This window comes from Papilio polytes, unplaced genomic scaffold, assembly GCF_000836215.1.
Source record: "Papilio polytes unplaced genomic scaffold, Ppol_1.0 DF823177.1, whole genome shotgun sequence".
NCBI lineage: Eukaryota > Metazoa > Arthropoda > Insecta > Lepidoptera > Papilionidae > Papilio > Papilio polytes.
Window position 1 is genome coordinate 2,044,083 of NW_013526027.1, and position 27,021 is coordinate 2,071,103.

General features: G+C 36.8%; 4 protein-coding genes across 4 annotated transcripts; 1 reads left to right on the forward strand and 3 right to left on the reverse strand.

The window, feature by feature from the left end:
* Positions 1 to 413: 413 nt before the first annotated feature.
* LOC106105073 (serine/arginine repetitive matrix protein 1-like) lies at positions 414 to 2,066 on the reverse strand. The gene has a single exon (XM_013285299.1). It carries the CDS (start codon positions 2,064 to 2,066, stop codon positions 414 to 416), a length of 1,653 nt encoding a protein of 550 aa, XP_013140753.1.
* A 254-nt stretch (positions 2,067 to 2,320) lies between these two features.
* LOC106105186 (wiskott-Aldrich syndrome protein family member 3) lies at positions 2,321 to 21,382 on the reverse strand. Its single transcript, XM_013285443.1, has 10 exons — positions 21,148 to 21,382; positions 7,977 to 8,132; positions 6,700 to 6,851; positions 6,028 to 6,296; positions 5,418 to 5,595; positions 4,681 to 4,812; positions 4,168 to 4,315; positions 3,595 to 3,719; positions 2,951 to 3,160; positions 2,321 to 2,578 (listed from the first exon to the last, which is right to left on the reverse strand). Exons 2-10 carry the CDS (start codon positions 8,096 to 8,098, stop codon positions 2,385 to 2,387), a joined length of 1,530 nt encoding a protein of 509 aa, XP_013140897.1. The 5' UTR covers positions 8,099 to 8,132; positions 21,148 to 21,382; the 3' UTR covers positions 2,321 to 2,384.
* Positions 21,383 to 21,812: 430 nt separating this feature from the next.
* LOC106105093 (diphosphomevalonate decarboxylase) lies at positions 21,813 to 23,808 on the forward strand. The gene has a single exon (XM_013285320.1). The coding sequence runs from the start codon at positions 21,949 to 21,951 to the stop codon at positions 23,110 to 23,112; it is 1,164 nt and encodes a 387-aa protein (XP_013140774.1). The 5' UTR covers positions 21,813 to 21,948; the 3' UTR covers positions 23,113 to 23,808.
* Positions 23,809 to 24,900: 1,092 nt separating this feature from the next.
* On the reverse strand, positions 24,901 to 26,948 carry LOC106105148 (guanine nucleotide-binding protein subunit beta-like protein). Its single transcript, XM_013285380.1, has 5 exons — positions 26,768 to 26,948; positions 26,291 to 26,499; positions 25,810 to 26,016; positions 25,291 to 25,542; positions 24,901 to 25,177 (listed from the first exon to the last, which is right to left on the reverse strand). Exons 1-5 carry the CDS (start codon positions 26,874 to 26,876, stop codon positions 24,995 to 24,997), a joined length of 960 nt encoding a protein of 319 aa, XP_013140834.1. The 5' UTR covers positions 26,877 to 26,948; the 3' UTR covers positions 24,901 to 24,994.
* Positions 26,949 to 27,021: the final 73 nt, after the last annotated feature.

Here is a 27,021-nt window from a genome sequence, read left to right on the forward strand (position 1 = left end):
TAAACGTAGGCGTACCGAAATACTAGTACAAAGGCATTTGTATGAGATATTTGGTAGTGAAAGCCCACTGTAAGTCATACAAAGACCATTCATAAGTGACAAATAAAATACATATGCCAACATTTATAGGTTATAAAATGGGAGTAGATACTTAACTACATCTATATCTCGTACTACTGGTTTATCGTTATTTTTGGTACATCCAAACATGCCTAAACTCATCCACTTCAAACGTTCATAAGCCATAAACCACTGCTCAAACAATAAATATTAATAGCATATAAATACATCAAACTTATGTGAATGTATGACATGTATTATTCCATGCACTGCACCATTAAACACACACACAATTGCCCCGTCCGTGTACACTATCACAATTCACTGTGCATGGAATAGGGCGGGCTAAAACACTATACGAGGGTTTCGTATTTATCCAGGACGTGGCATTGATTATTCTCATCACTGTGTGAACGAGAGCGCGGACGAGGGTTCGCCTCCGCACCAGCGCTCTTAGCTCGCGTCTTCTTATCATGACCACAAGTACAAGCAACTGATGATTGACGTTTCAATGTCTGTGATCTAGTTCCCGCCCACTGCGGATCACAGGACTCGCTTCTAACGTACATCTGACGTTTATTCCTTCCCATAGTGGCGTGCGAAAAGGACGCACTCTGTCCACTATCGGAAGATGGACGCATCGATTCACTCCTCCCGCATAAAGTCCCCCCGGCTCTACGGAACGAATCTAATACTCTCTCCTCGATTTCCTCTATATCTTTTTTCTTAACCAGCCATATTTCTTCAGAGCCCCGTGTGAAGTAGCTGGATCCTTTACTAACGGCGTATTTCTCTTTGTTTTTAAATTTGCATGTTTTAAAATTATTCTGTGTGTCTTCGTTGATCTTGTGTATGTCTCTAGCGCGGGCTGTGTCGAGCGGCGCCACGTTACGGAAGGCGGTGCCCTGCGACGGGAACTGTTCGGGAATTTTAATTCCTAGACTAGGCGACCTGATGGTCACATCGACAGGAGATGGCATCGGTTTGAATTCCGGTTTTATTATCTTTTGGGGTTCCGGTTTCTGTAAGACTTTATCACCTTCAATAGAATTGCTTTCACTTTTCTGCCATTTTAGTAAATTAACCGAGTTTCTAGTTATACTGTGCTGGCGCTCTAGGGTTGTATGATTCCCTTCTGTTGGCGTGTTTTTCCCACTTTGTGCACTCAGCTCAAAGAATACATTATCTTTGAATGGCGTTGCTGGCGGTGGGAACTCCTCTTTACTATCAGAACCGAGGCGCTCGGTCCTAGGTCTCCCGCGCACCGAGCCCGGTCTAGACAATTTACCTACATTAGCACTTGCATCTTCTGCCGCCTTCTCGAACTTTCTAATTTTATCCCCGACCCCATTTGACTCTTCCAATTTATTTGCATTGTCATTATTTTTATTTTCAACATCTGAATTTTCTACAGTTGTCTTCACAGTTTCATTAAGCGGGGCAATAGATATATTTTCTGTTTTAATATGACTTTCCTTGACTTCTATGGCATCATTTTTTATCACTTTAAGTGGAATGCTATTTGCCTCAGTTTTTGAATCACTTCTGTTTAACTTAAATGCGGGAGGCGATGTAACGATTTCTTTCTTTGTAGGTAATGAATGTTCTTTCTTTAAAATAGGGGACACTTCACTAACTGAAGTGGATGACGATGTTTTCAATTGTAACGGCTCATTCTTTAAAATCGGCGATTCTCTCTTGAATGGCGGAGAAGTGAGAGCTTTAAATACAGGAGATTCCTTCAGGTTGGCATCGGCCTTTAATGGAGGAGGTACCTTCTTTGGTGGCGTTGCACTTTTGGGTGGCGAAGCACTCTTCGGTGGTGACGCACTTTTTGGTGGCGATGCAGTTTTTGGTGGCGATGCAGTTTTTGGTGGCGATACAGTTTTTGGTGGCGATACGCTTTTCGGTGGCGATTCGTTTTTCGGTAGCGAAGCGCTTTTTGGTGGCGACCCACTTTTTGGTGGCCATACGCCTTTCGGTGGCGACGCCTTTAATGGCGACATACTTTTGGGCGGAGAAGAACTTTCTTTCTCCGTCTTTACATTTTTAGCGGGTGGCGAAATAACTCGCTTTAAATTCTCCTTTGCCTTCTTCGCCTCGATATCCTTACTGAGGAATGAGGAATTTCGTACATAACATTCGTCTGTTTTCTGCTCGTCGTCCGTTTGCTCGCGTGCCGTGTTCTGTTCGTTTTCCTTGATTTTGATGGGTACATGTTCGCCGGTGTGTGGGGGGTGTTGGGGGTGCGGGTCCGGTGGGCGGGGGTCGGGGGGCGGCGTGGGCGGGGGTCGCGCGGGCTCGCGGCGCGGCGAGGCGCGGCGTCACGCTCGCGGCTCAGTCCACTGGTCGGAGTCGTCAGAGTCGGAGTCAGCGCCGGAGCTGGTGTCGCTGAGCTCGACGGCGACGCGGCGCGCTAGGATCGATGCCACGTCGAGGAATGCGGGCGCGCCGCGCAGCGTGTCGTACCGCCCGGTGTTCTCGTCGCACCGCTTTTCTACTTTGCGTAGTTTGATACCTATTACGAAAACAAATAATTGCATCAATATACCAAAAAATAAAATTATTTACTTTTGTTTCGTCAATTTTTGACAAAGATATATTCGCAAGGGCGGCCTCAGCTTCACGGCTCTCGATGAATTTTGGCACACATGTTGGAACAAAACACAAAGGCTACTTACTAAGTTTTCTATACCGCGTGAAAGTTGCAGACAAAAGTTAGTTACAAACTAAATGTTAACAATAATTTGAAAACTAAAGGTACAACCGTCGATCACATCTTCACTTAAGTGTAAGTGGGATCGTGGTCAAACGCTGGTTGATATATAATAATAAAAAAAAAACCCGTAGAGCCACTGTATATCATATAAGCATTTAAGTAATATGTTACCATCTCTAATGGCCTTGAGTAGATCAGAGCGCGGGTCCGCGTGCGGCGCGGCGGGCGGGCGCGGCTTGAGTGCGGAGGCGCCGCGCAGCAGGGCGGCGGGCGAGGGCGGGCGCGGCCGGTCGCCGGGCGCGGGGGGCGCGGGCGGAGGCGCGGGGGGCGACGGCGCCGGCGGCGGCGGGGGGCTCATCGGCTCCTCCGTAGACATCAGCCCTGGATTAATTTAAAATAATATTAATAATCAATGTACATGCCGCCAAATCGAACGAAATAATTATTTCGTAAATTTTAGTATTACAAAACATATCTATAAAGATTTTTTAAATGCTTTAGTAGCGAATTTTAATCATAAAAACTTATTTTTTTAAAATTCCCTCGTCGAGTTCTAAAACGTAACGCTATTGGTCGAAGCAAGTTATGGCCGAGTTTAATCACTTTTTGATTTTTGATAACTTTGAGAACTTTTGTTGTTGCGTGACGACGTCACAACACTCCGGTCGCATTTTGGCCGGACGAGAATGATTGTGATTGTATTTTATTTCTTTTAGGTCAATGGTTGGTTTGTTTCAAATAATTTTTTTTGTTATCTTATAACAAGTAGAAACGATTATTTTCCATATTGTATTTTATAACGGTTTCAAACTTACCTATAACAGCATGCATCTGATCGAGATGTGCGTCGAGCGCGGTGCGGTGCGGAGGCGAGGCTCCGTTGATCATTGGCGGGGGCGAAGCGCCCTCGGGCGGCGGCGGCGGAGGAGGTAACGCCGACCTGGTCGTACATATGAAATATTAGAATCACCTAACGAATCAACTATCACTACTAGTGCTTCCACTAAAATTGTTACTATTGTTAGACATTCATATATTTGTTAATTAACTCAAAAACTCAGACCACCAACTCCTGTCAGAATGGCGCACTATTCTAGGTCTGAATGACATTGACAGATGTCATATTTTCTTTGCACTATTAAAACCCCTTTCTCTTACCACCCTTTTCTTATAAGGGCTAGATGGTAAGGAAAAGTAGATTTGGCGGCGGAAACGCATAGGTAGGGGAAATATCCTCTTTATGTGCGTCTCCTCCTTCGTTTAAGGGTAGGCAACGTCTGCAATTGCGGATGTCTATGGGCAGCGGTCGCTACGCTATTTTGTAGGATTGTCGCTTGCTAGCTTGCCACCTCATATTATAAAGAAACTATAATGTAGTGTTGGTTTACCTCGTGGGTGTGAGATGTGCGGGCTCGTCTGGCGGGGGTGCGGGGGGTGCTGGGGGCGGCACGGAGGGTCGCGCGCGGCGCGGCGTGCCCGCGATGCTGCCGCCGTAGATCGGCTCCGCGGTCCCGTATGGACTCTCTTCAGCCACCACTGCAATAACACAAGTTAAACGTCCGATATTTTTTTTAAACACGCTTATTTATTTTTGCATGTCTACAAATAATAAGAATGAAAAAAATCACCTATTTGACTTCTTTAATTTACAACCAAGCTCAATTTTAATCAATGTTAAATATTACCTCTTAATTTTTTTAAAAAACTTACTTCTTAATTCTGAGTGTAATATTAAGTACTTGTTTTTTATTCTTCTCTTCTGTACAACTACGCATTCTCCTATTTTAGGGCGCATTGAAAACCGACGGTTTGATATACAATGCAACACATGCCGAATGAATTCTTTCTTACGAATAAATGAATTTCTTCCTTTCTTAATAATTGAAATTCGTTGTACTAACCATGTCCATTGCCGGTGAGACGAGGCTGCCTGTTCTGTTGGTTCTCAATCTCAATGGAGTTAGGTCTGGCAGGCTGCGAGGTTGGCGGCCGGCTCTGCGGCGCTCTGTACCCGCCGTCCGTCACATTCGTAGCTGGAATATATTAATGCTAAAATTCACAAGCTATATACAAGAGCGAAAGAAAATAATGGTTTGAACAGACCTATCATAGAATAAAAATAAATTTAATTTCAAACAAATTACAACTTGGTAATTACACATTTACGTGTTTTTAAAACATTTTTAAATTCACTTACAACTAAGTATTGTTTTTAACTGTTAATAATTTCATGTTTCTGTACTTCCAAGAACATAAGAGTTTCATAACAATGAAAAAAATATTCTGTTGAATATAAGAGTAAAAATAGTCAAATTCCAGCATGTTCTCTCCTCTTCTATGAAAGTTCCACTTCTATATAGCAGAGAATTATAGATTTAGGTTGATAGGTCCCTGGAATATACATGGAAGTAGATATAACAGTAAAATAAGTGTAAATCTACTAATATTATAAATGCGAAAGTTTAGATGGATGGATGGATGTTTGTTAGTTTGTAGCCTAAACGTCTGAACGTATCTCAATGAAATTTGGCATAGACGTAGAGCATAGTCTGGAAGAACACATAGACTTCTAACGTTTTTTTTTTTTATACCACGCGGACGGAGTCGCGGGCGAAAGCTAGTAGTTAATATTACATACTCTGATACAACGGTTCCCGGTAGTGCGTCTCTATGTTGTAGTGCCGCAGCTGGCTGGGCGCCATGATGTGCTCGCCGCGCGTCACCGCCTCCGCCTTCTGGCGCTCGCGCGTCGAGTGCGGCGTGCGCACGCGCCGCGTGCTGCGCCCGTCCGCGTTGCCACTGCGCGGCTGCCGCACCTGCACACAATATACTAAGTACTTAGCCATATTTTATAAGAATGGACTTATTAAACAAAATATTGAGGAAAATGTAACTTTAAACTTTCGTGGTTTTTGCAAACATAATGCTATCATCATCTCCCCTGCCTTATCCTACTCCCGTAGGGTCGGTGCACCGGGTTTTCGTCCTCCAAAGCATTCTATCATCCGTCATCTCAGTCATCACTCCCTTCTTGATCATGTCACCTTTCACGCAATCCATCCATCTCTTTCTAGGTCTACCTCTACTGATGTACCCCTCCACATTCATAACTAACATCCTTCTTGTTACATCTGATTCATCCCTACTCAACAAACATAATGCTATGTTGATTTTAAATTGTAATAGGATCAAGATATAGCAACATATACTGTTTTGACTGGTAAGTACTGAAGATTGTTAACTCATACCTTCTTCCCCCTATCGTGCTGTATACGTTCGGTATCTTGCAACATTTCCCGTCGCCACAGTTCAAAGAAGTAATCCGGATCTGTGTAGAATTTGCGAGCATCGCGGCCATCGTCGCGGAATTCGTTCAGTTTCTCAAGCGGCGGCGGGCGGTCGCAGCGCGCGTACGTCGCCAGCATCGCTGACGGCATCGAGCCGCGAGAAAACAGCTGCTGTTGGAATGTTCGAGACGAACGGAACGCCTTGCGCATTTGTATGTCTTGTAGTGATACTGGAATAATCGTTTTAATATTAAAATATTGTAATTTAATTTTTCTTAAACATTGAAACGGATAGTAAACTAAACATAGATTAATATATTTTTTCTAAATAGTTTATTACGTATAGAAGAAAAGACTGATGGATAAATGCATTTATCTTAAGGGTGAATTAGTTAGGCGGCTATAGGAGTTGCCTTATTTCGCAAGCTACAAACATAGCGATGAAATAACTCAAGTATTTTTGTTGATTTATTAATATTTCTTGTACCATTCAAACAAAACTTTAGACTTGTGCCAGTGTATGGTTTGAAACAGTCGGAATTCGAAACCTCGACCACATGATCAGAAATCCCTACTAACCATCAGGCTAATGGCATTTCTATACTTGGCTTTCGTTTTATATCTGATACCAACCTTCCTCTACGCCCGAGTCTAATTGCGTGACCTTGATAGCCAGCCGGTCTATCCTGGCCTGCAATATATTCGTCCTCTCCGCTAGATCTGTTGCTTCCCGCGTCAGCTCTCCAAACATATCCTCCGCATGTTTCGAAAGTGAAGACAACTGCCTGTAAATTGTCAAACATGCAAATTATTTCCTCGTCTAATATAATGTTACATATTTATCATATTTCATACTCCATACTAATATTATTAAAGCGAAAGTTTAGATGGATGGATGTTTGTTAAAGTTTGTAGGATTAAGATGAAATTTGATATAGATGTAGAGGATAGTCTGGAAGAACACATAGACTATTCACTTTTGTTTTTTTCTATTCCGCGCAGACGAAATCGCGGGCGTAAGCTAGTTTATTTATAAAGTACACCAACAGATACTTTATACAATCACATAAGAAATAAATTATAAGACATAAGAATGATAATAAAAATCTATTTATAGGTATAAATTTTTAGGGAAAAAAACATTACGGTTAGTTTACAGTAAATGTGGAACAAACGAACAACTAACTTATTAATTTAATAATAAAAACTCATTCTAATTAATAAAACAAAAAAAAAATAAGAAAAAAAATAGTTACATATTGACTAGGTTATGAGTATTGTGTCAACATCGTAAGGAATAATGGAAGGGCAATAATTATGCGTCATTGCATCTATTGCATTATACTTTATGAGGCAAATGGTCCCACATTGAGTCAGGTAACAAGTCTTAGTACCGTTGGTTCCAGTTACGATTAAAACCTATACTTATGGGATCTCACAGAACAGCTAGCATGAAGTACAAATATCAAATTATGTTTTCGACAGCTATCGCTTGGACTTTAGGCCACATTAATGGCTTTAATATATTTAAACAAGCTGTCGGCCGCAAACTTCGTTAGATTTTTAGAAAAATCACCAGCTATCAGTCAAAGTCCCGTCATTTAAAAATGGATTGCCCAAAGTTAAAAAAAAGAGTCTAATATGCCCGTCTATGTCAGCTACCCTCCAGTGAAAGTCCGGTCGAAATTGGCCCAGCCTTTTCCGAGATTACCCGGAACAAACACGACTTGCGGACAGACAGACAGACATTTTTTTTAATGCGATTTTCGATATCAGCAACGCAAATACATCATCTTTCCGAAATCTTGAATTTTTTTGTTGATATTCCAAACAGACACTCCAATTTTATTACTTGCATAGATGTATAGATAGATAGATTCATGTTAAAACTGTTATTATTTGTGGTGTACCTGACAGTGTTGGCGAGCGTGCCATTGGTGACGGCCTCTAGCTCGGACGGCACCGCGAGCCGCTCGGGCACCGTGCCACGCGACACGTGCACCGGCTCCACGCAGCGCTTCGGCAGCGGCATCGCTGCGGCGCCGCCGGCTACCTACTCTGCATCACTGGAAATACAACACACGTCAATTAATATATATCTATACTAATATTATGAAGAGGAAATATTTGTATTTTTGGATTTTTGCATGTATTAAAATAACTCATTAAATTACTAGACCGATTTAAACAATTCTTACATCATTAAAAAGCTATGGTATCAGTGACAGATAGTAATCTGTTTACTCAATAACTAGCCTAGTTTAAGTCTACGGACTTCGTCCATTGGACAAGACGATGCGATTTTAGCATACGACTTTTCAAAACGCGGATATCTCCATTTAAAACTTCATATATTGTAATTAAATATTGCTAAATGCTATATAAGATATCAGCGTTATGTATCGGATAACGTTAATAATCACGATATGAGCGAAAACGTAGTAACGAAAACGTATAGTTAATTCATAATTCTCAGCATATCGTTACGCTTGGCTCGCTCACGTCGGGCCGATAGATGATAATAATTAACAATTAACAACGAGGAACCGATGGCGGGAAGTGAAAACCAGGAAAGCACTAATTTGTACAACCTTTTTATTTTGCATTCGTTCTTTGATGTTATTGTCATACACGAATAGTCGTGTTTGATTAAGTTATTCCGGATTACTAGTGTGTACTATTAAAAATTTCCTAAGCCACAAGACAAATTTGGATGATTGGTAGGACATATTCACGGCACCAGGGAAGCTATAAAATTATTTTTCATGTTTGTTTTTCAAATATTTGTCTGTAAAGCGGTGGAATACATTCAAACTACGATTCGTATTTTAAGATCGCGTATACCTTGACTAAACTATCGCACAACTGTTTAGTCGCGATATGATAGTTACGAAATTAAATAATTGAATTGGCTGAAAAACAATCGACAATCACAGAACAGTTATGATAGTTAGTTTCACTTTTGACGATAGTTTAGTCAAAGGTGTGCCCGCTGTAAAGACCGCTTACAATCTGTCAGACGTAAAAATATTAATGGTAATTGACATGTCCAATATGCCTTATTAAAGACGCTGTACCTTCAGTACACGACGTGAGTAAAATATTACAAAATGTCATTGCAATAGGTCCAGCTAGTGGGCAGTGTCAATATTTTACAATGAATACAAAAGCGATATATCATAACATGTGCGGGTTCAATCTCATTGGACAGTATTCCCGCGTATTGTGATCGTGCTGGTTGCTACGTTGTAGTACCGCCACGTATTAGTAAACACACTCACGTATTATCTACAGCGGTGTGTGGATTATCATTATTTACAATGATTAAAATGAAGGTTGCGAATATAGCGTTAACATCATCTTCTACTATACTAAAAGTACAACTGTCCTTTAGCTCTACAAGACATATTCTTTGTCCACCTACATGTCTTAACATTGCCTTCAATGTAACAACATTGTCTTCAGTGTTGTTAAGGACATGTTGGTGACAAAATAAAATATTTACAGGAAACAGTCATCATCGTCTCCCAGTCCTTATCCTACTACCGTGGGGTCGGATCACCGAGTTTGTAGATTAATCTTTTCCTCATTGCAGCCGTCATTCCTTTACAGATTATCACCTTTCACGCGACCATTTACCTTCCATCTATCTCTTTCCAAGTTCAAAAATACAGAATTCCTTATTATAGGCTGACTGGACCGATGAAATAGCACCTTCGCCATATCGCGAAAAAAAAAACAGAGCTAACTTTGCCTTCATACAGTGATCTAATAAAGAAGCCGATTGAAGCACCTCTAGGTCACTTTTATAATCGCAGTTAGGCTATAACAATAAAACTACGCTACGCTTTCTATCCGTTTATGTTTTTGTCATCAATTAAAATTAAAAAGTGAATACATCAGTCATATCCAATTAACAAGTATAAAGAGAAATTTTAACAGATTTCGTATATTTAAAAATTATAATATCGACATAATTATCACAGTTGAATGAACTTAAAACCGGAAAAGTATAAAAAAACGCGAAACAACTTATCATTTCAAGTGTTAAGTTTGAAAGTGTTTACAAAATTTAAAACGTCTAAATGAAATATGTTATATTAATAAAATATTCATCACTAGCTGTTCCCGTGCGACTTCATCCGCGTGAAATTATAAAAATTTTATTTTATTGTTTACATTTGTCAAATTATCAATTACAAATGTCAAAATGACATGATATGATGACAACCTTGCTTCCTTGATGTTGGCAGCAACTTATGGTCTCTTTCCCACATTAAGGTTTTTATCCAAAATGTTTACCCCCTAAGTTTAATATCGTTTAAATATATAGCCTAAAGCGTGACGCAAGTGTAGGGCTTTTTATTGAAATAAGAATTATTCAAAAATATGCCGTAATTGCCAACATCTTGGCAACAAAGAGATGAGTATTTACGCTTTATTATAATTGTATACCAGTATAGATAAATGTAGGACTTTGTAAAAAGCTTTCCTCTAATAAACTTCGTATTAGTTACACGCTATTTATTAAATCTAACATTTCCTTTGATCAAATAACACGACTTAACAAAAACATTTACATGTAGTAATTAATTAAAACAGGATTCAAAATCATTGAACTTGTTAAAATTTATTTGTTTCTCTGTTCCCTATAACTACATAATGTTTATCCTCGTTTTGTTGTTTCCTAGTACCATGGCTATGGAATAAAATAGTCATATATATTTAATAGAAACTCAAACATATAGAACTTTGTCGTCACATGTACTCAAATATGCTTTGAATACCTTTGAACATATGATTTTAATATGGTATGCGATTACAAGAACGCGAGTACAGTTAGACGTTAACGACGTTTTAATATATACTACATCCAATACCAACCTCTATGTACTGCAATACTAAGCTGCTGATCGATTTTGGTGGATTAATCTCATCATCAATCTTTTACTAAGAAGGGACCTACTAAAAGTTAGGTGAAAATACGCTAAAAAGTACTCAGAAAAAAGGATCTGTTACCATAAGTTTATACTGTCTAACAACTCATACAAAAACATGTTTATCCCTCTCATTTACTTTGAGAAAACTGAGATAAATACAGTTACAGGTCTTACCACAGTGGAAGCCCGCGGTTATCAAGTTTTTAGCGTTTCCATCAATGTAGATGTAATTTAATACATCAAGATGATAAGAGTCGTGCCAAATCCCAAGTATAATGTAACAGAGTTTCAACTCCGGGCCTGCATTGCGACAAACTGCATCAGAGCCATTAGCCATATCATACATGGTCTAGGGTTGCCACTCTTGAAATCTCAGACATTTAGTAGCCACTAAAGGTGTTTCTATGTGTTTTTTTTAAACTAACTATAAACTATCTCAACTAGGTCTAATCAAAAATTAAACATATCACTGTCCTAAAATTCGTCTAGAAGTCGTAAAAGTTTTATAATTCCATATGTGTTAGTTATTAACTAATTTTGTATTTGCAATCCCAATTCTTATCACTTGAAACTTGGATGTGTCATTCGCATTTCCTGGTTCATCACTATCATATAAATTATAACATGAAAAATAAAAAATGTACCCATTTTGTGTTCAATTCTAAATATATTTCGCTGATTCCAAAACTGGCCGTGTTAACACAGGGTTACGTAATCTACACAGTTATTTCTGTACGGCGTACGATTGGCCTCATCCTGCATTTGATAACATTAACTGCAACCGTGAAGTCAAGCTTTTATAAATTTACAATTTACCAAAATAGTAAAAAACTGACTAATGGAATAATCCGAAAAAAACCTATTTAGTTAACACAACACACGAAACTAACATAATGTTGTATGTAGAAAATTACGAAATAAAAACTTTTTTTATTTCGTAATACTACTTTTAGATATTTTTCTGCGACAAAACAATTCAATAAAAAAAAATTATGATTATATCATGATATATTTTGATTGGAAAATTAAACGACCAATTCTTGAGTTATATCATTACATCAACAAAGTAAATAAAGGACGATTACTTGTTACGAAATAACGCGCTAAAAGTAATGATTACATCATTACTTGCAGCATTGAAGAACATACATTTATTGCGTTGTTTTAAACATATTTACTTTTAATTATTGAAACATAACTAAATACTGTTAATTTCAAATCTTAATGACTGTAGAATAGTTAATATTGCTGCATATACAAAACAGATGTTTAGTTTAATTTTTTTAAAATAAAACCTCACTACCACAATGGCCGTCGCTAGGAGAAGGAAGAAGGGGTAGCCGTTTGACCATTTTCTTGCCCCCCCCCTATTGTATATCAAGAAACTACTCCCCCTCCCCCCTTATATTGATATACAATCAAGAATGTATCTTAATAGACATGACTCTCACTTTACATTATTAAATTTTACACACATGGTAAGCAAAGCGACTACACGCTTTCACCGATTCCTACGCATAGATCGAGCTAGGGTATGCTTAGCTTGTATCCAAGCCCTTACCGATCCGATCGCGTGTCGAGTTTTTGCGCTCAAACCAAACGAAGCCAGGCTAAGGGCTATTCACACGCTTGTAAGGCACTAGTGCGAATTTCTACGTATAAGGTATCTTTTTCTACTGCCTATTTATTTAGAAATAGAAAGAAAAACGATCGGTATGTTACCTACCTTAGGACTGCTCTATTTTCGGAATGACATGATCTTTCGTCATAATTCTAGACAAATATAGTAGATATTTATTGTTGTGCATGATATAAAGATAGAGAAATCATGTAAACTGATAAATCAATATTTACTTTCAAAGGATTTTTATTTTCTATATTACAAGTCGTTAGTTGTATGTAAAAAAGTTTAAACCTCTCTAGAGTATAAAAACACATCGTCTATATTGAGTTAACGTACGAACGTTCCATGGCTTATTGAGATAATGGCGGGAAAATTACATCTTAAAATACAATAAAAATATGGAAATGTTTACAATTTTAATTGATAACAAATTAGTTATAAAAATCACTTTAGAATTAAACCTAATAATTATTTATAAACTGGGCTAGCAATAAATCGATTAGCTCTCAATAAGATACGTTACCGTTTAGTTAACGATAAACCGTTTACCGGTGAATATTGAAAATAACATCGTTCGGAAACAATGTTCGATATATCGGTGGATTAATAAACTTAAATGCGTCAGATCTCACGCGACAATCTACGAGCACGCAACATTTTTGAACGAAATCGACCCCGTTACCGGTATTGACCATGTTACGGTTTTCATTTCTTCAACAGTATTTCATACATTTCCAATTGCATGAATTGTTCCGAATCGTTTAATGACCGTTTGTTCTTATTGCCTCATTCGGGTATCGATGTCTCGGCTTTTTTATTCGATTAATCGAATGATAGCTGCCAAGCATTTCTCTTGAGACCAAACATGTGAATGCATAGGTGCCCCAGTTTCCAAAACCAACTGATCGCAATGCAGATCTTTCTTATTGATTAAATTGTGTTTCCCGCAAACTAACACCCTATACAAATTCATAACAGGTATTACAAGTTTAATTTGTTCAATATATCTTCCTCTACAAATACAAGACAAAATTTCTTGTTTAATAACAATAACAGCTTCTTTTTATGTCGATTAATTACTTAGCACTAGCTTTCGTCCGTGACTCCGTCCGCGTGAATTAAAAAACAATGCAAAAAGAACTGCAGGAACACATAGGCTACATGCCGATGTGTTCCTACATCTGTGCCAAGTTTTATCGAGATCCGTTCAGGTTACAAACGCTAACAAACATCCATCCATCCATCGTTACTTTCGCATTTATAGTAATAGAAAGATTGTGACCCTAATAATGGACCTTAAAAACCTACCTACGCAATATAGAACAATAACAATAAGCGCTGAGGCTAACAAAATCGTCGACGTCCTGTAGTCAGCTGATCGCTAACCTGACCTTTGTCGGTCGCCCGCTCACTTATATTCAACCACGGTACGATCGGTTCGCTATTGTGCCGTTTCGAAATCCCGCAATACCGCTTGTAAAAAGGTTTAGTCGACATTTTAACGTCACGAATTATTTTAAATAAACAAATGACATCATGAGGAAACCTGCACATTGGATATAAAGCAATCCTCACTCAGCCAGCGTTGTACACTAGGGACCAATCTTGTCTAATTCAGTGCAGTTTCGAGCCCCTTGGTGGAACCTACAATGTAAAATTTATTTAGATAAAATCTTAAACTAGGTTTTTAGTTTTATTTTCAAAATTCAATTATTATTAAAATCTGTTATTTATATTGGTAAAAGAGTTGTAAATGTGCCGAGTGGCCGATTATGACTAAATGATGTACAGGCATTAAAAAAAGGTAAATATTAATCCAGCCAGACCACTCTTCCATTTATCTGCGTACAAATAATTAAGAGCGCGGAGAGCGGGCGCGGTGGCGGGAAGCGGCGGGATGCGGGCTACAATTTCCCGCGACTCTTTCGCACTCTCATACTAATTGAAACGATATTCTGGAGCGACACTTCCCGCAACAACCAATATGAATTTAAAAATATTTCTGTATTTAAAAATAGATCTGATCATACTCATTCATTAAAAAAAAATGAGTCACAGTGAGTGACTGAATGATCATTTGTACTAAAGGTCAGTACACAATGTTCCTTACGTGTTGAGAGTGAATGAAATTGTATATACAGTAGTTAATATCACTGTTAATTAACTAAAAACTCCCAACTGAGAATCACCACAGTGGTCAAATAGGTACAATCGTTTAGGCTACAAGTCCAGGGCTTAATTGAGGCAGGAATTAAAGTTAAAAAAAAATTAACGCAGTACCTAAAACTCATTGATTACTTTTATCTTGTAGCTTCAACAACAAATTATAGGTCAATGGAAAGTTTAGTACTAAGTAAAAAATTTGCTACAATATTTCATCTTACGAGAGAATGCTATTAAAATTTATATTTCAAATATCGTTGAGCGCAGCCATGTTTTTTATAACTATAATTTAAAAGGGTGACTTTTTTCTTCTAAATTAAAAAAAAAACTATAATTTACAGATGCAAGCTGGCTGGGAATTGATATCCCAAACTACGAGTAGCAGATGCCGCGTAGCTACAGACCTATGGCGAGATTTTTATTGCTAAGGAGTTTATAACGTTTACTTTTACTATTTATAAAGCTTACGCGCATCCTTCGACCACATCTTTACTTTAGTCTAGGTGGAATGGTGGCCAAGACTGTATTACCGCAGCATTCAAGGAGGTCGTTGCCAAATTTCGGACTATTGACATTTAGATCAACACTGGATTCATGAGCGACGCCACATGTTTGGAGGAAGATGTGTGACGTCAACGTGATATGTATACACACACTAATGCAGTTTTACAAACTTTCTCTCGTTTTAAAATGTTAATTGTTTTAATAAAACCCTCATCTCTCTTCTATTGTTCCCTTTATATCCCAATCGTACGCCTCCTCGGGGCCCAACCATGTGTTCCGTGGACCAGTGTGTTCACCTTTACTTGGACTTTGGGAATTGGTGATGGGATCGCATGGGTGAAGCAGATCAGTGAACCGATTCGCAGATCAGTTCTATTTGTACCTGCGTGGAAGTATTTGCGTGAATTAAGTTCACTGGACAGTTTGCTACGTGTTGAGCCATGAACTGTTAATTTAGTTGTTGAGCCGCAACTCAATGGTTCAAGGTTATATGAGCTATCTTTTGAACGGGTTCAGAGTACGCGCTCGTAGAACTTCATTTAAGTATTTAATTAACACTTTACATTCCATTTTTTCTATAGTTAGCAATGTAAAATATATTGCGTACCGGTTACTCGCGTAATAACATATAAAAAAGATCGTTGCATTATTGCAACAGTAAAGTGCAACTGAGCGGATAGATTTATGGACGTGATGTCACCGGATGATCAGTGTTCGATGATTTCCCGTGTGTATTGCAAATTAAATAGATGTACAATGCCGTACAATTAAAATTAACTTCACAGTTGTTTTTCCCATATTCCTGTAGAAATAAGGTTGGTAAAATTCACCACTAGGCCACGTTCACACTAGGTCGGAACGACAGTATTACAGAAACGACAAGGGTATCGGATGTAGGTATATTATTTCAATTTTCACATTATGGCGGCCCGCAATATTGTTCGCGTCCGACGATATATTGACATTCGTCTTTATATGACGCCGTCCACACTTATCAGCTTGGACCTAGGACCAGCGGAATGTGTACCTGGCCTTAGCAGTTTGAACTAAAATTACATGATATATTTTCTACTGATTCACAAGTAACCATCTCTATGTTTGTCCTTTTCCAGGCTAACTTATTAGAGCAATCTGGTGTAGGAATACTGACTCTGTGTCCGGTACCCACGGACACGCCTCTTACAAAAGTTGAAAAAAAGGGAAAAAGCCGGAGAGAAACTTAAAAATTTTATATCCAACCGCGGCGTTGGCAAACAATCGAAGTATTTGTAACAAAGAGTTGGCTGTATAAATACAGAAATGTTGTGAATTAAAAGAACAAGTTAAAAGAAATTTGCGATCGTTGAAAATTTCTTGTCTCTTGTTATAGTGTTGATTCTATAGTCAAAGTAATTTTGAAGATGCACGAAGACGGAGACAACGGATCTATTTGGTTAACAGTTGATAACAAGCCGGCAAAGAACATCACACCCGTTGTTGACGCCGCATTTAAAAGTTTCATGAATGCTGTCATAAATTAATAGTTTAAGAAGTGTGTTGTTGTTTTATTCCTTAAGAATACATGACCTTTAACTCCAGATCTTTCTTGATTTATAGAACTTCTTAAATTTTGTCTGGAAATGACAATCTTAATGAGCTGCAGTCAGATCAGGGTTAACGTCAGACCACTGAATCGGCTCACAGCTTAGCTCAATTTGTTCCTGCATAGATTATGATTCGCCTGGCCATTGTCATAGTACAACGCGTTGAGCCGTGAGCTGCCAATTTAGTTGTTGAGCCGTCGCTCAGCGGTGCACATGTGAGGTGAATTTTTGAGCCGGTACAAAGTTGATTTACACACGTCTAGTGAATACGCTACAAACTGTGTCAGGTACCCTTTAACAAACCCTCGCTTACGAGACAATGCCTGGCGACGATTTATTCATCATTTATTTCGAGTCTGCACAAAAATACCACCGGAGTATGTAACATTTTTTACTTAAAAAAAAAACGAATTTAACTTAGACTAATGAATGAAAACGAACGAACAATTCATTACATATTCAATCAAACCTTATTAAAAGTTAATGTTATCTATCCGACCGAAATATCAGAGATAAAATTAATTTATTTCCCTATCAACGCCAATAGGAGAATAACACAATACGTAAACATTGTTGACGTATCTTGTGCGATACATTCATAAACGTAATTACAAAATTTGAACAAGGAAACAAGGACAAGGATAATTAACATTGCACTGGAGTATAATAGGGCGCTCGAGCACGAGAAGACTAATGTATAAGTAGAATTATTATCCAAAGCTGAACGTTACCGAAAATGTATGTATAGATCCTTACAAATCATAGATCTCTGACTAATAATGCATTTGTAATATGCACTCGCGCTTTATTGTTTTTAATTTTGTGTACACTTTTTTAGTGATTTTCGATAAATTGAAGGCATCGCGCACATTGAAACCCAAATCCTGTCTATAGTGTTAACAATGAAGCTTGAATTCTTAAAGATATGTAAATGTTCCCATTGGAATAATACTCGGCCTAGTATCATAGTACAAATAGCGCAGTGGGACACGAAGAATAGAAACTTGATTAAAGCTGGCTGTTAGGATTTGGGTCGGTTAAAATGAAACATTTTAGTCAAGGAATAACCCGCCTTTTTTTAACAAATAAAATTTTAGTCATAAAAGATATGGCTTTCCTAAATATAAACTCATTTTTAACGGTTGATATGGACTAGCAGAGGTTGATTATAATGAACTAATATTATCTATACATATAATAAAATTGGAGTGTCTGCAATATCGAAAGAAAAAATCCATATTTCGAGAAGCATCATCTTCTATTTGCGTTGCTGATAGAAAAATCGCATTAAAAGATTATTGGCCTGTCTGTCTGTCTGCAAGCCACATTTGTACCAGATAATCTCGAAACACCTGGACTGATGTGACCGGACTTTCAGTGAACGGTAGCTGACATAGACGGGCATATTATAGGCTACTTTTTTATCTTAATATCGCGTAGACAAAGACGGGGGCAACAGCTAGTTTAACTTTAAAATGTGATTTTAAAAAAATAAGTATTAAGGTGCAGCAAAAATATTGAGTTATTAGTCATAGTCCCCATTTTAAATGGTGCTAGCGCCGATTACGTACTCAAAGATAATGACATGTTTTTAACACTGAAATATAAAAAGTTTCTTATTACAATACCATAAAGTTCAGTTTCTATTGTCAACGAAACCGTGTAACATATGAAGTAAGAAATTGGCGCCGTTTGTATATATGTTATAAGTGAAGTGAAGGTGAATTTAATAAAGACTATCTTAAAATGGTATACTATAGCTAAAATAACGTGGGTACCAGCTTTTACAGAAATATTAAGAGCGGGCGCACACCTTTAACTAAAATATCTCATAACTATTGGGCGATTGTCGATTGTTTAGCAGCCAATTCAACTGTTTAGTTTCACAACTAAAAACGAGTAGTATGCGCATTTCCATATAAGCTCATAGGAATCAAAGCAAGACTAAACAGTTGTGCGATAGTTTAGTTTTAGGTCTGCTACACGCTCTTAGTCATCATAACCAGCCAGTACCCGTGCATTGTCAGACATAGGACTTTCCGATAGCCTTTCCCAGAATGATCTTCCGCCAACGGCGGTTCCAGAGCCTGATGAGGGTCATGATCATGACATGACCTGAGCATGACAAAATATATTGGCATATTTTGTCAAGTTCTTGACTTGACCACGACTATGTGATCCCCCCTGGCGCCGAAGCTGGATCCGCCCTTGTCTTCCGCGCGTAGTATTCAGAGTCAAGGTCAAGTCCACCTTGAAGAAGGAAAAATTGGAAACCTCTACACAATACATTTGCAATACTTTGTTTATGGTATAAAAATATCCCATCGGCCTAGATTCAGAATACGTAAAATAGAGACTAACGATTTCCGGAGGGAAGCGTCGCGTCGAGTTTAGCCGTATCTAGATAAAGCCTAGTTTTCCAACTGTTTCCTATGCGATCTCTTGAATTACTAATGGCCCTGCCTTAGAAAGGTCAAGACTTAGAAGAAACAGGGTAAATAGAATCATAAATATTTTTTTAATATCTATCAATAAGCTTATGGGATCCTAAATTAAATGTTAATTAGAGATTTCTTTATTATTAAATAAAGAAATTTGATAAAGTGTACTTTTGGAATATATTTTTCTCATATGATTTATGAAAAAAGTTACTAATGTTTTTCAATACTTTCACTTGGATCAATGAAATAACTGAGAGATTCTGAATTAACTTACACTATTTAATGATTATCTCTTATTTAAGAGACAGTTACTATTTTGTTAACATATTGTTAAATTTAATCTTTATTTTGGAGTTTCATTTTACTATTAACTAGCTGTTGCTTGCTACTTGGTTCGCAGGAAATTAAAAAAAATAGTAATTAGTTTGGGCTACATCCCCCAGCAATAACATTGTGTTCTAAAGGTGAAAAAATTTTTGAAATCAACCTTGTGGTTTTTTAATTATGTCAATACATACAAAAATATGAATCCTTCCTCTTTATAATATTACATATAAAGTATGTGTAAAATAATACAGAAACAAAACACATGTGAAGTTAAATGGTAATGTTTTTCAAGGTATGATACATAGTTCTTTTGCATTAAGACCTTTGGTCATGAATAAAACCCATTTAACAATTAAATACATACTATGGGCAGCTTGATCCAAATATTTTTAAACATTATAGCAGTTTCATTACTAATGTATTTTAATGTTAAATAACCTACAACTTTCGATTCTGTTTCTTATCACCAGCTCCCTATACATTCTTGTCAAATGTTTCATAGCCTATCCAAATTAAAAAGATGACTAAGCCATACTGTTTTTTATAAATGCAAAAGTTTAGATTTTAGTAACTATAACTCCAAAACAACTAAACAAACCACAATAACATTTCTCACAGAAGAAGATGATGTAGAAGATATATGCTGTAGACATATGCTACTTACTATTTTTTTTTAACTCTGTACTGGCATGGTCACATGCAATAACTATATAATATATATGACCTACAATATTACAGTTCATGTCTAATCCACAGGCAGATGTCTATATGGTGGTCAGTTCAGGAATAGTCTTGCAGCTTGCAGAGTTACACCTCATCGACATTCATACATCTCCAGATAGATGTTAATTATAAGGCATTCTGCCCTTTAGTATGTAACTTGTAACATCTATTCCTATATACTTTCAATTAAATTTTCATATAACTTCATTTTAGCCTTGTGACAGTTCTACAAAATGAAAACCTCTTCCTTTTGGATGGCAATCAAAATATAAAAAAGTCATACTTTTCCTACATATAACACTAATTTCTAACTAAATCTGAAAAACAGAATTGAATGCTTTTAATTCTTCATTTTAAACACTCATTTGTTTTTATAAAATGTGTTATACACTTAAAAATGGAATTATTTCCACTTTGTTTATTTTTGTTTCTTATAAGATGGTTTTAAAAACTAAACAATATGGAATGTCAGTTTGTCACACATTTTGTCAAAATTAAGGTAAATGTGTGCTAATTAAACTTGGCTCAATTAAAGCTGGTTTGTAATATCACACGAACAACAATGAAATTATGAATGATAAGCCATCGTACTCATCACATTCACTACGCCCATTTTAATACTCAAATTTAAGACTACTATTTTTCTCGTAGTCAGTGAAATAGAACAAGTACAATAATTAAACAGTTGTGACCTAACATATAAAATGTTTTTAAAACTTATGACACAACTGAAATATTGTTAATAAGTTAAATATATTATAAAGCAGTACACTCACCCGTTCCACCCAAGGAAGTCAACAATTACTCGACGTATTGAATACACTGAACTGTGTTCTTGATAATCCGTTTGGCCAAAAACACACAATATAACAATGTTTATACCACTAATCATATAAATAGATAGAATTTCGGTATTTCTAACAGTCTATTAATTTGACTGCCGCTATAACCGTGCCACAAAACGAAAATGGCAGCGTTGATATCTTAAACTTAAAATTGTACGGAGAAATCTGACAACACTGGACTGGAGTAGGGCAGTCCTAGTCAGACCGTTACTCATACCAACAATTTTAAGGAAAACTATTAATAAACAGGATTATAAGATGTAAAAGTTATTTACTTTTAACTATTTCATTTATTATTGCGAGAACTTGTGCGTTTTTTATATGGAACAGTTTACCCTTTTCGTTAATTAGTGCATTTTCAATATTTGTAACACACTGCTGCACGATTTCCAAAAAATAAAATTACAACAATGATAATTGAGGGAGGAGTATTACTTTAAGTTTAAATTAAACTTATATTTTGTCACAATTTAAAAGTAGAAAAACCCTGGACCTGTTACTTAAATACATTTGTCTGGACAGCGGTGCTGTGTTAAATAAAAAAAAAGGTTGTTGTCAATGTCACTTGTCAGCCAGCTGCCAGCAATTTGTCACTGTCAGATTCGCATTGTCGAGTTTGGCGGGGTTGGACTGAGTTATTCATTTTCATTTCATAGTTTATTATTTCACTCGGTGTGCAATTTTAGCCTCGCTCGCTCGCCGAGTACGTTTTTGTAAACTTATATTTTTACTATGGATGAAATGGATCGCGTTACTGTAATTGCCCCTGTTAACATTGCCGTTATAAAATACTGGGGTAAACGTGATGAGAAACTAATTTTACCGATTAATGATTCTGTGAGTGCTACTTTAGACACAAGTATTATGTGTGCAAAAACATCAGTGTGTTTCCGACAGGAATTTACCGAGAATGAAATTTGGCTGAACGGAGTTAAGACATCGTTCTCCAATCCACGTCTTGTGAATGTCTTGGACAAAATTAAAAAGATAGCTACCGCTCAAAGAAGTGTCGATGACGCTGTTCTTTCTTGGAAAGTTCGTGTTTGTTCGGAAAATAATTTTCCTACTGCGGCTGGATTGGCGTCGTCGGCAGCGGGTTATGCTTGCTTGGTAACGGCTCTCGCTAAGCTTTACAAAATAAATACAGACGTCAGTGTTTTGGCAAGAATCGGATCAGGAAGTGCTTGTAGAAGCGTATTCGGTGGTTTTGTGCGTTGGCATGCTGGTGTTAATGCAGATGGCAGTGACTCTATAGCGACACAGATTGCAGACTCTACACACTGGCCAGAAATGAAGGCTTTGATACTTGTTGTATCAGATATTAAAAAGCATACAAGTTCAACAATTGGTATGATGAATAGTGTGAATACATCAGATTTATTAAAGTATCGAGCTAAATATACTGTCCCAAGAAGAACTGAAGAGATAAGTGAAGCAATTTTGAAGAAAGATTTTGCTAAGTTTGCCGAGTTGACTATGAAAGATAGTAACCAATTCCATGCAGTCTGTCTCGATACTTACCCACCTTGTGTTTATATGACAGATGTCTCACACAAGGTTGTTGAAATAATTCATGCTTACAATGATATGTGTGGAGAATTGAAAGTGGCTTATACATTTGATGCTGGTCCAAATGCATGCTTATATCTTCTAGATAAAGAAGTTCCTACTGTTTTAAAACTCATTAAATACTTGTTCCCTACGTCTAATCATGATTTTGTTATAGGACTAGGTGATGTAGATGGTGGTGATAGTAAATTTTTAAAATCATTTCCTATACAGCCACAAGCCAAGGATATAATAAAATATGTCATTCACACAAAAGTTGGCAAAGGACCAGAAGTTGTCACATCACATTTGTTAGACAAGAAAGGGAGTCCTTTAAATTTAAAATGAATTTATAGTTTTTCTAAGATTTTTGTTACATTATATTTATTCCAAAGGGTTTTAGATTTTACAATGGTTTAAAGTTATATTTTATACAAATCATTTATATATGAAACTATTGGTATTTTATGGTTAAATTAATTAACTTTGTCATTTGGAAATATTATAATTTAATTGCATAAGCAATAATAATTATCCATTTATTTATATGACAAGAGTACTTGAATCTGTTATCTACACTTATAAAGACAATTCACTTGTGCCTGATACTTGATTAGAAGGTTTTCCATACCTGAAACACTTGTATAGAAATATAAACTTAACTAAGATAATAGTTATTGTGGTAATGTTAAATAGTTACTGAATTGAAGCATTATAAACATTCCATTTAACAATTAAGAAATAACAAAAATGGCTAAAAAATCTCCACTCTTATTGATCTGAATTTAGAACTGAAAATGGACATTTAGTCACAATATTTATTATTGGGGTTGGTTACAGGGCTCTCTGTTTTATGATTAAGATTGAATAAAAAGATACTGGACAATTAGAATAAGAATAAGAAAAATCACAATTTTTATTGTTACATCTCTCTCTCTTTAAGTGCCTCTCCATTAATGGAGGTTGGCCGTCATTGTTACATAATAAGGTTATAAAGATGTTTTTTTTTTTTAAATTATACAACAATATTCATTTTCTTATTTATTTTGACCTTTTTCTGATTGAAATTTTATAAACGGGCTTTCTTAATCCCTTAATTACTATAAAAAAATAGTCTATACTAATTTTATAAAGAGAGTATTGAAATAACTTAAAAATTACTGGGCCAATATTAAAAATTCTTTCACTGTTGGAGAGGTAATTTATCTGAGTAACATAGCCTATATTTTTTAATTTCACGCAGACGAAGTCGCGAGCAACAGCTAGTCATTTATAAAATGGCATAGTATGGCAAATTATAACAAAAAAATATACATGACACTATGTTGTGTAACTGAGTGTTCAATATTGTTCGAGGCAAAAAATATTTAAATTTCTTAACTTTGGACATAAATTATTCTTTTCTGTATATACTTTGTTATACATTGATGTTTTTTCGTTTGTATGAAAGTACCGGGAAATTTTTTGTGTATTTCATGAGAATGTAAATTCTTTCACACTTTTGTGATGTAATTAATAATTGTTACAGGTGAAGGTTGAATTAGTTACGACATACTGTAATTATGGCTTATAAATAATGTGGATAAAAAGTGCCCTTGCATTTTGTAAGATAAAGTCAGTTGATAACCTTTCCTCATAAGAGTATAAAAGTTACTAGATTTCGTAATATCCTGTAATGCAGGCAGTTTTGTCATGGATGCAATAACACCATGGTGGCAGTCATTTAAATAAGCAAATGGACAGCAGGCATCTATTTTGTAATTTACGTTCTACGTCTATCATCCTCCTTATGCCAATAAGATTGGCTTCAAGAAACTTAAATGAAAATCAGATTTTTGTAGAACCTCTAGGCACAGACTTCACCCACCCCTTATGTCCCTTTTCCTTATAAAGGATATCGATACATTTATTTTCGAATTAATTAGCATTTTCACGCAAACTACTTACTGTTAAGCTAACATTCTGAACATCTTTTAATTTCATTACAAAGGGGTCTCTGAATGTTAGAGAATAATGGCTTCTATTGAAATTAAAATTACTTTATTTACATAATAAAAGCTATACAGCAATGTACAAAAATACATGGAACATACAATAGACTTAAGTTCATCTAGAGATCATAAAAAAAACACTGAATTATTTATGAAGTCAACTCCATTTATTCTTACACCTCAGTCATTGAAAAGAAATATTTTCGGATGTACAAAAATAAATGAAATCAGTTTCATCCTTATCGCGCTGAGACGGACACCTGCCAGACTCGGATGATGTTGTCAGAGTATCCCGCAAACAAAGTCTGTCCATCAGTAGACCAGGCTAAAGACAGACACTGTGGGGGATCAGCCTTGGCATTCTGTGCTTGGTTGATGATTTCTGGTCTGAGTTCTTCAACCATCTCCTTGCTTTCCAAGTCCTGGAAGATATTTGTCATTTTAATATTCAAAATTGAAACAATATAATTATTTTATATTGCCTTAAAGATTTTAGGCATAAACAGCAGGTATAAATAGTGGATTAAATATTTACCCAGATCTTTATAGATGGCCCAAAGGCAGCACAGAGCCAGTATCTGTTGGGTGAGAAGCAAAGTGCTGTGATGATGTCATTGTGGTCGAGGGTGTGCAAGTGCTTGCCGTCATTGAGGTCCCACAGCATGGCCTTCATGTCCTTGCCACCGGATGCACAGAGTGAACCGTCGGGTGAGACAGTCACAGTGTTGAGGTATCCAGAGTGGCCGAGATGGTTGATCTTCAGCTTGCAGTTGGTCAAATGCCAAACCTGAACAATATAAATGAACATGTTTAATAAAATCAAGTATGTTAAAATAGATTTGTCCATAATTCTGTCTATAATATTCCCATATACATCAGCTATTCTCATGTCGCATCAAAATCAGTCTAGCTATTTAAGATTTTTGAAACCAACAATCATTCATTATGGATATTCAAACAAGCAAACATGAAATCCTTAATTCTGCATTTAACTCAGATGCTTTTCCAATGATAGTTAAAATTCAAAATTTAGTTACTAAATCTATTTTCTCACCTTCACAGTGCGGTCCCAGCCCGCAGACACAATGATGGGGTTGGCATGGTTCGGTGAGAAGCGGACACATGACACCCAGTCAGTGTGGCCATCATCTTGAATGGTGTACTTGCACTCCGCCAATGTGTTCCACAGCTTGATTGTCTTGTCCCGAGACCCAGACACAATTTGTCTGTTGTCTACGGAGAAGGCCACTGAGAGGACATCCTAAATCAGAGAAAACTGTTAACAGGGTTCTCTAATAACAAATAATTAAAAGATTTATAGTGTTTATTGGTTAGTAATTTATAAATACTTGTATGGAAAGTTACTTTTAAGAGCTGACATGACTACTTACAAGGGATGGCCCTGGTGCATGCCACTTAGCTCTACAATCTTCTGCCTCGCAAAGGCACAAACACTAGGTCTTCTGCCTCGTATAGGCGCTAGCACTTGCCTATATAGGCACCTAACCCTAACCAAATTATAAGTTCTGTCACACCTTTGTATGGTCTTCGAAACGCCTGGTGGTCTTGCCGGCAGCGAGATCCCACAAACGAAGAGTTTTGTCCCATGAACCGGAAAGAGCATAGTTTCCATCGCTGGATAATACGACGTCGGAGATAAAGTGAGAGTGTCCGTACAGACGCTTCTGAGGGACGCCGTAATTAGTTTCGTCTCTTGTCAATTTCCAAACGATAAGAGTTTTGTCTAAAACAAAGAAAAGTAATTAGCGCCACGGTGCAACAAGAATGAAGACTAATTAGTGTTGACATTTTCAGCCCCATATCCGCTTGCCGATCAGGCTTCACGTGGCAAAGATTTTAGTCATCATTGAATTAAATAAAGAAATATAACACAAACTATACTCCTTAACCTTTTTGGATGTGTTATAATAGTTCATACTTTACAACAATCATATGTTTCATGTGATTATTTTAGATTGAAGAAAGTTAAATGATACATGTTGATAGCTTACCTCGTGAGGATGATAAAATCATATCTGGGTATTTTGGGTTTGTCGCAATTTGCGTAACCCAGCCATTGTGACCACAAAGGGTGCCTCTAAGTTTGAGGGTTTCCGTCATGTTTCACCAAGAACGATCAACCAACAACTTCACACACCAAGTCGCAAAAGAAAAGGAAATGGCCTCTTGAAATCGGAAATATATGACACTGATGTGTTGCCATAATCTATATTTCTTCTTTATACCATGTTTCTGAATAAATTTT

Coding starts and splice junctions, on each gene's coding strand:
- LOC106105073 (XM_013285299.1), bottom strand. CDS start 2,066: ATGTCGCCATTAAAGGCGTCGCCACCGAAAGGCGTATGGCCACCAAAA.
- LOC106105186 (XM_013285443.1), bottom strand. CDS start 8,098: ATGCCGCTGCCGAAGCGCTGCGTGGAGCCGGTGCACGTGTCGCGTGGC. Junction 6,852..7,976: donor ACGCTCGCCAACACTGTCAG/GTACACCACAAA, acceptor GACAATTTACAG/GCAGTTGTCTTCACTTTCGA. Junction 3,161..3,594: donor TCAGATGCATGCTGTTATAG/GTAAGTTTGAAA, acceptor AAATTAATCCAG/GGCTGATGTCTACGGAGGAG.
- LOC106105093 (XM_013285320.1), top strand. CDS start 21,949: ATGGATGAAATGGATCGCGTTACTGTAATTGCCCCTGTTAACATTGCC.
- LOC106105148 (XM_013285380.1), bottom strand. CDS start 26,876: ATGACGGAAACCCTCAAACTTAGAGGCACCCTTTGTGGTCACAATGGC. Junction 26,017..26,290: donor GTTTCGAAGACCATACAAAG/GTGTGACAGAAC, acceptor TCTCTGATTTAG/GATGTCCTCTCAGTGGCCTT. Junction 25,178..25,290: donor GGCCATCTATAAAGATCTGG/GTAAATATTTAA, acceptor AATATCTTCCAG/GACTTGGAAAGCAAGGAGAT.